The sequence below is a fragment of the Pelobates fuscus genome, chromosome 5 (genome assembly GCF_036172605.1).
Source record: "Pelobates fuscus isolate aPelFus1 chromosome 5, aPelFus1.pri, whole genome shotgun sequence".
NCBI lineage: Eukaryota > Metazoa > Chordata > Amphibia > Anura > Pelobatidae > Pelobates > Pelobates fuscus.
This window is the reverse complement of record NC_086321.1, coordinates 353429013-353439729: the sequence shown is the minus strand read 5'-3', so window position 1 is coordinate 353439729 and position 10717 is coordinate 353429013. Positions and strand designations below refer to the sequence as shown.

The window sequence follows — 10717 nt, the reverse complement described above, 5'->3', positions numbered from 1 at the left end:
CGATCAATTACTTTAGCTTGAAGATCATTAGGAGAAGAGATATAGAAACACTCTCATAGTTTAGAATTGCACTCACAAATCACTCATTAAAAGTGTGATGGTATGTGTGTTATTACGTCTTTTGTAAGTTACCATGGAACTTTGTTACCACAGCAGAGAACCTTCATTTGATATCTGGATTGAGAAGCTTTTAACAGAGGACAACACGCAATTGCATTTCCACTAATTTACTCAAGGGACTGGGAGTTATTGTTCCAATAGTACTCACCAGGTACATTGTAGTGTTTGCTGTTTTGGTCCTCTACCTGCCCTTCCTATGCACTATTTCCAGACCAGCGGACTGGAGCAGTAATGGTACCAGGGCTGCCCCAAAAATAGATCCTTAGATGTTTTAAAACGCCAGCTTCCACGAAGCTTTGTCTTTCTAATGCTTAGGAATGCAAAGCATCAAGGGAGTTGTAAACATGGAGCCCAAGGGAGCCCTAAACAGTTTACTAATGGTTTGACAACTTACCTGGCATCCACTTCCTCCCATTAGCTCTCCCTCAGAATCCTGCTGTACAGAGCCACCTCATTGGTTGAAAGTACTGGTAAGTGGATCACAGTCAGACAATGAGTTAAGCCCTGCAGGCAGGATTATCTCAATACAGAAAGCTTCTGGCACTCAGGGAGAAGTCAGCGGGCACCCAGTAGACCCCAGATAAGTTGTTGAAACCATCTGCAAATGTTTTAACTCCTAATGGGGGGCAGGGTACCAACACTGCAGTGGTTATGGTGCTTTGAGTGTTTGATTAACAAACATGATGTAACAATATATGCCCCAGGGAAGTATAGGAGGCTAAAATTTAACTATGGCTTACTAAACATTTCCTAGAAATGTGTTCACTAATGGACAAGTCTGTAAGAACTATCCAGAAATCCCCTTTCCTTCTCCTTCCACAAATCACTGGCATGAGCTAAATGTTAATTGTTTATATTTGGACATCATCCATCGAAATGTTTTCTTTTTTACTATGCTAAATCTAATTAATTTTCTTCTTTTTAACATTTAACTACCACTTCTCTAGAAATTATACCATTCAATAAATTATTGAAAATCACATAACTCAGGTTAACCATTCTCCCCCACCCCCATGTGATGCTCTATAATTAAATTACAGTTAGTGGGCACGTGACAAACAAAATCTGGATATAAAACTGTGTAATAGGTGAGGGACGTGCACATGAGCTGAGTGTAAACAATAGAGCTAAGGATTCTGGGCAATATCTCAATAGAGACTAATTCAGGTGCCAATACGGTTACAAGAAGTTGCAAATAAGTTGTGTTTGGATAATTTCCATTTAACCCCAGGGCTAACAATAAACAAACAAACATTTTTATTTGTACAAAAGTATTACAATCTCACCCACCAGTGAGGGCACCCAGGATATTCGGCAAAAACATTTATTATGGTCTTGGGTGGAATTTCTAAAAAGTCTTGGTTTGTTTCCATATTTGTTATTTTACACTAAAACTCCAAATTTGATTTTCTATACAAAAACAGGAAAGAAATGGTCTAATTTCAGGTCATGGCTCATCTTCTGTATCTGTAGCGCTTAAAGTGGAACCACAGCTGGAAAATACCATTAGAGAACTGACAACGGAAGCCGTGTCGGTGAGAATACTCCCACTCGCGATTGACAATCTTGAAAGCAATGTCTTCATAAGGAGGCCCAGCATGGAAACGTAATATAGCAAAGTCCTTGTTGTCATGGCAAGCCTCCAAGAAATATTCCGGAGTAGATCGTTTGTCAATCAAGTCTGGATAAAATATGTTGAATTTGTAGCCCTGGACAATTTTGGGGGGAGGGTTGTCAAAGTCATAATGCGTTTGGTTGTATTTGTTCCACTCAAAGCCTGTATGGACACGATTGAAGAAACGAGGTTTTCGAGGCCTATATTTGTCCGCCCATAGGTAAGCTTTGCTTGTGACTGGGATCTCCACACTGAACTGGGCCTCATCACCATCCATACCTTCTTTCGCTTTCCTGATAAAGATGTCTTCAGGGCTCTCACTGGCATCACCTGAGGAGAACAAAGAAAAAAATATCAGTACTTCCTTCTGTAATTTAATATATGCTATGCAGTACAAATATAAACACAAAGCAGCATCCCACAAAATGTATTTCACTTCTTACTCACACAGTCTTTCAAATCATTATATCATTCAAAGTGATTAAATGACTTTGAGCAGTTAAGTTTGTAATTTACAGATCATTAAGAAAAACACAAGCTTGAAACTTTATTTTTCTAAATGATTAGAGGATCACAAACTATTATAGTTACTTTAACTTTTCCATTATCTACATTTATTTCTACTACTATGTACAGCTTAACAGCTGCCCTCCAAATGGCCAGCAATTTAGAACATTATCAGAAACCTCTCCTTCAATCCAAGTCAGTTTGCCCACCACCACATATGCTGGGTCATTTTCCCTAGGTGATCATTGAGAGTGGGATAATCCAAGCTGTCCATTTACTCTACGTCTCAATGCCTATTAGCTTCTTGGCTCAACTCCTCAATGCCTTATCCAGCTGCCGAATCAGGTTTGGCTGCCAATATCCATCCTCTACCGTAAAAATGTTATACGCAAATATTATATTATAGGAGAATAATATAAATTGAACATCTCAAGACGGGTCAGAGAGCGCTCTAGGAGTGAGACATCCACTAAATTTAGGGCAGGCATGGACATGTATATCCTGGGGCTTCACAGAAAAATACGGTCCCCAAATGTAGGTATTTTATTTACCCTAGTTGATTAGGCTATAGATTTAAACTTTGATAAACCCCAGAGAATTTTTTAACTATACATTTATTAAACCTCCAATGTAGGAGGACATGAATATTAAACTGCATCATTCAAAACAAAATGATCTCGTCAAATGTAATCATATAATTGCACTAAAGGCTACTTTGTTTGGAGTAAATAAAGTTGTCTGGTGAAGAGTAACTCTTTAAAGTGCTTTCTCCTGCCTGAGCACTATCCATGTGCTCGAGTTTCACTACTTTAGATTGTTCCTCAAAGTTCAGGTAACACCTTCAAACATTCTTCATAAGGTCTTTGGAAAAACCCTATACCATGTCTATGGTTTCAGCGCAATGCTGCCATCTAATGGACAGAATACAGCATGCAAACAGCTTATTGGTCACTGCTGAAAAGCAGCAAATAGTTTTGAAGTATTTCTTTATAAAAACTGGAGAAAGATTTGAGTTTTGTTTTTACTCTGAGCACAGGGTTCTTTCCTGTAAATCTACAGCTGAATAATGCAATAATAATAAAAGACAGAAATAGTAATTGTACTTAGCACTCATTCTACTGTAAAGAAATAATACATTAAAATATGCATGTTCATTTTAATGCATGCTCAATTCTTATAGAAAAGTAATTAAATGAGATTTCCAGTTGTGGATCAAGAGAAATTGCAACAGCAATTAAAGGAACACTTTAGCTTAACCCCTTCAGGACCGGACTGTTCTGGCCATGTTCTACGTTAAGGACCAGAGCTGTTTTAACACTTTTGTGGTGTTTGTGTTAAGCTGTAATTTTCCCCTGGGGGTTGGGAGGGAGAGGGGACCTGCAGTGCCAGGAAAACGGATTGTTTTCCTGGCACTGGAGTGTCCCCTTAACTACTAAAGCTAATGAAAGAAACTGCTAAATAGATTCAAAGTTTTGTCCTGAGTAAAAAAAAAAAAAAAAAACACCCAGTGTTTACATGCTTTTTTTTGCAAGTTATTGGGCTATAAGCACAAGTAGGAAATTGCTGTTTCAAAATATATATTTTTAAAATTTATCAATAGTGACATTGTAACACTTATCGGTCATAAATCTGTAAATCACACCTCACATGTACATATATTTTTTATTTTATTTTTTAAAGTAGACAACCCATGGTATCCATATGGGGTATGTTTTCTTGTAGCCACTTAGTCACAAACACTGGCCAAAGTTAGCATTTATATTTGTGTGTTTAAAATGCAAAAAAATGGGGGGCGGTTCCGGACCGCCGAGCTGGACGGTCGCAAGAGAGTTCAGCTCCTGCAACCCATTCCTAATCAAGCATAAAAAACAAAGAAAACAACCTGAAAACGGACCGACAGCGTGGGTCTTCGATGCCACAGAGACACCGGATCCAGGGAGAGGCTGGCTCCATGAGCTTCAGTCCCCAGGAGGTGAGGCCACCGACGACAGAGTTGGGGCCTAAACCAGCAGTGAGAGGGGCAGACTGCCACTGCCCCACTATCCTGCCCATGGGCTGGTTGGGGTGATCCCGGCCCACACCCGGGGGCTGTGCAGCCGGACCCCAGAGACACCAACATTCTGATTGAGGGCCCGAGCACGACACCCAAGATGGCGGTGACCATGTGCGCTAAAACCGGCAGAGGGGATGTCCCTTCCACAACAACCAGAGTAACCAGCGGGGTACCGAAACACGGGTCTAAGGAGCTAGAAGAGTCCTTACCTAGCTGAATCCCCCAAGCAACTCCACAAGCGACTACTCACCTATCCACTCCATGAGCCATGACACTGGCAAGCAGAGCCGGAGACCTAGCAGGACCCACAATGACTGCCATGCTCGTAGATAGCCACACCACGCACTGTCTACCTCTGCCAAAGATCACCAACCCCGAAGCGGAGCATGGTGTCCTTACAGTGGGGCTGATCACAAGCTCACCCCACATGCATCCTGCAAAACGGCGACCCCGTGGAGAGCGTAACAAAGCTGCCCAGCAACTTGTAAAAATGCAAAAAACTATTATGAACGCTAACTCTGGCCAGTATTTGTGACTACTAAAAAAGACTGAACATATTTCAATACCCCCATTTGCAATACCTTGGGTTGTCTTCTTTTGCAAATGGTATGCCATAATGGGTGTAATCATTATTCCTGGGCTACCATATGCTCTCAAAGGTAACATAACCAACCTGGGAACTTTCAATGTAAAAAAATGTGACCCTTATATATGACCCTGTAATTTTCAAAAACACTATAAAACCTGTATATGAGGGGTACTGTTATACTCAGGAGACTTCACTGGACACAAACAGTAAAACGTATCACAACAATATCAGTTTGGCTGTGAAAAAATGCAAAAAACTGCACTTTCACAGACAATAAAAACAGTAAAACAGTACCCCCATGTACAGGTTTTAGGGTGTCTTGGAACGTTACAGGGTTAAATGCAGTGCTAGCAAATTAAATTCTCTGGACTTTTGGCCTTGGTTGTCAGGCAGGTCCCTCAAATTGCAATCAATAAAATTACTTAATTATGTAAAATATTACATAAATATGCACGTAAAATTTAAATTGCCTGTCAGTTCAAGCAGTCCCCCTGCAGGCAGATACACGGAAGTCTATTGCAGCCATGTGACTGCTCCGTTCGAGATCACATGGCTGCGGGGGCCTAATTCGCCGAGGGTGGACTGCCTGGGCTGTCAGGCAGCCCTTCCAGACCGGGAGCAATGCCGATCGCCGGCGGGGGAACGGCAGCGATCGAGTAAGTAATTATTACCGTTATGACAGTTCAGGACCATATTAGTCCTAAAGGGGATTTTTCCGATGACGGTCCTGAACCGTCAGCAGTCCTTAAGGGGATAAAGGAAGACTATAGGGTCAGGAATACAAACATGTTTTCCTAACCCTATAGTTTTAAATCCACCATTTGGGTGGCTTGCCCCCCCCCCCCCTTAACCCCTTTTAGAAGGGCCGCATGGGCCGCATGGGTCCCGGCGTTGGCCCCGCACCGATCCGCCTCCTTAGTGACATCATCAGCAAATGCCATTTTGGCCAATCAGCATTTCCTGATAGAGATGCATCTATAGGAGGAAAATTCAGCGTCCCCATGCAGAGCGTGGAGACACTGAACAACAGTGTTGCCTACTTTGCAGCACTGCCCCAGGAAGCATCTCCAGTGGCCATGTGAGGAGTGGCCACTTGGAGGTGTCCCTAGGGGGAAAAGTAAACACTGAAAAGGCAGTGTTTGCATGAAAATGCCTTAAGGAAACGATTATACTCACCAGAACAACTACATGTCATGTGTCCTTAAGGGGTTAAGGGATCACTATAGTGTTTGTATTCCTAACTCTAACGTTGTTTTAGCACTTATAGTATCCCTCTAAGAGCCAAGCTGGATTCACAACATCTCAGAATGTATCAGAGTTCTAATACTGTTTGTTTGAACCATTAAAGGGGCACTAGAACTATTTCATAGCATTAAATTGGTTATCATGTTGGTCTCCTCTGAACGGCCATTCCATTCAGTGTTAAACTATGTTCATGATGTTTAGTACTGAACGAGGGTCACTGGCCGCCACAGCCTGACCCCTAATGGAATTGTGGCCAAGACAGATTACGCACTTCCTTCTAGACACACCAATTCATACCAGCAATGGGGACTGTGATAGGCTAAGAGCTGCCATCTGTCACTCTCAGCCAGTCACTTCTGCTCAGGCTTCGGCTTACTCATCAGCCCTAACAGCACACAGTATGATGGACTTCCGGAAACAGAAGGACAGTGGCAGGAAACTCCAGACACTATAACCACTTTAATGAGACGAGGCAGTTACAGTGTCCCTTTAAAGCATTGATTAAGTCATGGCAACATTTTACATTTAATAGCACGTACCAACAACATTTAAATAAAGTTGTTACATTCAATTAGTAAATACCTGTGACTTGTAGTTGTTGCCTGCAGAGCACCAGTCTTTGTTGGTCCTCTTCAAAGTCTACTACATGAGCATCAAAAGGCAGCTCCTGGTTACTCAGCAGCTTGGGGCTGTATTTTCCAGCATCATAATCATTGAGGCTCTGCTGGATTAGGTCTTCTTCCATGAGTACAGACTCCCCACCTTCACCCTTGCCATCACCTTCTTGGGCACTGCTAGAATCCTCTGGGGCATTGGCTGCAGAGGATGAGCCAGGTTGCTCTGAGACAGAATCTCCCTGGTCTGGCCTTGGAAGACAAGAAATGTTTACTGTATATGAGATAGTCAATTACAAATGTTATATTTTCAGTGTTAGAACAAACCAGTTAACACACACACATATATATATATATATATATTTATTATTTGTGCTCGGTTACTATCGTATAGTGAAATACCTTGTGATTGGAATTAAGTCGGTGTGGTGTGCCGGAACCGACGTAGGGGGTAGGCCTGTAAAAGAGGGTCTCCCCGAATGAATTGTATAAGAGGGAGAGGTGGGTGGGGTGAACAGCGTGCGTACGGCAAGGTAGGAAGGGGGGGGCGGGGGGGAGTAGCGTTTATATAGGAACGCTAACTCCTCCCACAAATACAGGCCTTACGGCCTTAAACTTGTGGTCGGTTAATATCGTATAGTGAAATACCTTGTGATTGGAATTAAGTCGGTGTGGTGTGCCGAAACCGAAGTAGGGGGTAGGCCTGTAAAAGAGGGCAAAAGGAAATGCAAGAAAACACACAGGGGCGGACTGACCGGTCGGGCACTTCGGACATGGTCCGAGGGCCCGGCCGGGAGGGGGGCCCGCCATCAGGGGGCCCGGCCGCCCCTTTAAATGCTGCAGCCGCCTGAGCGCTCTCTTAAGAGCGCTCAGGCGGCTGCAGCTTCTCACCTCCCCTCCCCGTAGCGTGGCCGAGCTGCTCTGCGTCTGCGGTGCCGGACGGAGTTATAGGAAGGTGCACACACACTGAGTGTGCACCTTCCTGTCAGTCCGGCCGGGTACAGGAAACAGAAACTCCTGTTCCACGCGGAACAGGAGTTTCTGTTTCCTGTACCCGGCCGGACTGACAGGAAGGTGCACACTCAGTGTGTGTGCACCTTCCTATCAATCCGGTCGGCACCGCGGACGCAGAGCATCTCGGCCACGCTACGGGGAGGGGGTAAAAAGAGAGAGGGAGGGAGGGGAGATGGGGGGGGGGAGTTAAAAGAGAGAGGGGGAGGGGGGGTTAAAAGAGAGAGGGGTGGTTAAAAGAGAGAGGGAGGGGGGGTTAAAAGAGAGGGAGGGGGGTTAAAAGAGAGAGGGAGGGGGTTAAAAGAGAGAGGGAGTGGGGGTAAAAAGAGAGAGGGAGGGGGGTTAAAAGAGAGAGGGAGGGGGGGTTAAAAGAGAGAGAGAGGGAGGGGGGTAAAAAGAGAGAGGGAGGGGGGTAAAAAGAGAGAGGGAGGGGGGTTAAAAGAGAGAGGGAGGGGGGTTAAAAGGGAGGGGGGGTTAAAAGAGAGGGGGGGGTTGTTAAAAGTGATGGGTTTAAAGAGAGAGGGAGGGGGGTTTAAAAGAGGGAGGGGGGTTTAAAAGAGGGAGGGGGGTTAAAAGAGAGAGGGAGGGGGGTTAAAAGAGGGAGGGGGGTTAAAAGAGAGAGGAGGGGTTAAAAGAGAGAGGGAGGGGAGGTTAAAAGAGAGAGGGGAGGTTAAAAGAGAGAGGGGGTTAAAAGAGAGAGGGAGGGGGGTAAAAAGAGAGAGGGAGGGGGTAAAAAGAGAGAGGGAGGGGGGTAAAAAGAGAGAGGGGAGTAGGGGGGGTAAAAAGAGAGAGGGAGGGGGGTAAGAAGAGAGAGGGAGGGGGTAAGAAGAGTGAGGGGGGTAAGAAGAGGGAGGGGGTAAGAAGAGAGAGAGGGGGTAAGAAGGGAGGGGGGAGTAAGAAGAGGGGGAGGGGGAGTAAAAGAGGAAGGGGGGAGTAAGAAGAGGGGGAGGGGAGAGTAAGAAGAGGGGGGAGGGGGTAAGAAGAGGGGAGATTAAGAAGAGAGGGGGGGAGTAAAGGGGGTAAGAAGAGGGGAGGGGGGAGTAAAAAGAGGAAGGGGGAGTAAGAAGAGGGGGGAGTGGGGTAAGAAGAGGGGGCAGGGGGTAAGAAGAGGGGGGAGTAAGAAGAGGGAGGAGTAAGAAGAGGGAGGAGTAAGAAGAGGTGGGAGTAAGAAGAGGGGGAGGGGGAGTAAGAAGATGGGGAGAGTAAGAAGGGGGAGTAAGGAGAGGGGGAGGGGGGAGTAAGAAGAGGGGAGAGTAAGAATGGGGGTAAGAAGAGAGTGGGAGTAAGAAGGGGGTAAGAAGAGGGGGAGGGGGGGTAAGAAGAGTGGGAGGGGGGAGTAAGAGGAGGGCAATTGCCCCCTCCCCTGTCCGCAGGCACCGTGCGGGAAGCCGGCAGGGGAGGGTGGAAGAGAGGACCCGGGAGCTCAGCCTGCAGCTCCTCTGGGTCCTTCTTGCGCGAGCACAGATCGTTGCCGCGGTTACCACGGCAACGTTACGGCTCTTGCAAGAGTAAACTCTAGCCCTGGAGCTACGGGCTAGAGTTCACTCTCAACACTGTGACCACCAGGTATTCCTGGTGGTCGCAGTGGTGAGAGTGAACTTTAGCCCCATAAACACACTGCCCCCACACCATACACATTCACACACTGCCCCCCATACACACACACTGCCCCCACACACACCATACACACACACTGCCCCCACACACACCATACACATTTACACACATTGCCTCACACACACACATACACTGCCCACCCATACACACACAGCCCCCCATACTAACATTGCCACACACATACACAGCCCCCTCGTACACACATTGCCCCACACACCCTACACATTCACACACTACACCCCCTCACACACACTGAACCTTTCACACAGACTGCACCCCTTACACATTGCACCACTGCTCCTATACCCTACTACAGCCTCATATCCCAGCAGACCCCAGGTAAGTTGTCAAACTGTTCTTAAACGGTTTGACTACTTACTCTGGGAGGGGGGCCCGGCCCTCCTGGCACCATAACGACTACACAGAGTAGTAGTGGTTATTGTGCATGGATTATTTCTTTAAATAATCTACGAGTGCCCCAGTAGCCAGCAAGCCAGCCAACCCACAGGCCAGCCAGCCCACAGGCTGGCCAGTAGACAGCCAGCCAGTCTACAGGCCACCAGTTAGGCTTAAAGCCAGCAACCCCACAGCCTGCCAACCGCAGCCAGCAAGCCACAGCCTGCCAGCCAGCAAGCCACAGCCTGCCAGCCGCAGCCAGCAAGCCCACAGCCTGCCAGCCGCAGCCAGCAAGCCCACAGCCTGCCGGCAGTAGCCAGTAAGCCCACAGCCTGCCAGCAAGCCCACAGCCTGCCAGCTGCAGCCAGTAGGCCCACAGCCTTCCAGCAAGCCCACAGCCTGCCAGCCGCAGCCAGCAAGCCCACAGCCTGCCGGCAGTAGCCAGCAAGCCCACAGCCTGCCAGCAAGCCCACAGCCTGCCAGCCGCAGCCAGTAAGCCCACAGCCTTCCAGCAAGCCCACAGACTGCCAGCCAGCAACAGTAATTAAGGTAAGAGGAGCCAACTTGGCCTAGGTATCAGCTATGTTGTGTTGCTATATTGTGAATAGGAACCAGAGTGTTGGAGAGACCCCCCTCCAGGCCCCATTAGACTCCATTGTAGTCTCTAATGGGACCTGGAGGAAATTCTTTCTAACACACTCTCTAAAGGACACTGAGATAGCCTCTGCTAGAATGCTCCCCCCCCCCCCCCTCCATGGCCCATTAGCCCTCAATTGTAGTCTCTACTGGGGCCTGGAGGCGACTGTTTCCAGCAGGGACACTGAGATGGCCTCTGTTAGAAAGACCCCCTTCCAAGCCTGTTAGACTCCATTGTAGTCTCTAATAGGGCCTGGAGGGGATTCTTTCTAACACACTCTCTAAAGGACACTGAGATAGCCTCTGCTAGAAAG

At 46.8% G+C, this 10717-nt stretch overlaps 1 protein-coding gene across 1 annotated transcript; it reads right to left on the bottom strand.

The window, feature by feature from the left end:
* Positions 1-1536: 1536 nt before the first annotated feature.
* Positions 1537-6968, bottom strand: LOC134610369 (splicing factor Cactin-like). The gene is made up of 2 exons (XM_063453320.1): positions 6712-6968; positions 1537-2065 (listed from the first exon to the last, which is right to left on the bottom strand). Exons 1-2 carry the CDS (start codon positions 6872-6874, stop codon positions 1575-1577), a joined length of 654 nt encoding a protein of 217 aa, XP_063309390.1. The 5' UTR covers positions 6875-6968; the 3' UTR covers positions 1537-1574.
* Positions 6969-10717: the final 3749 nt, after the last annotated feature.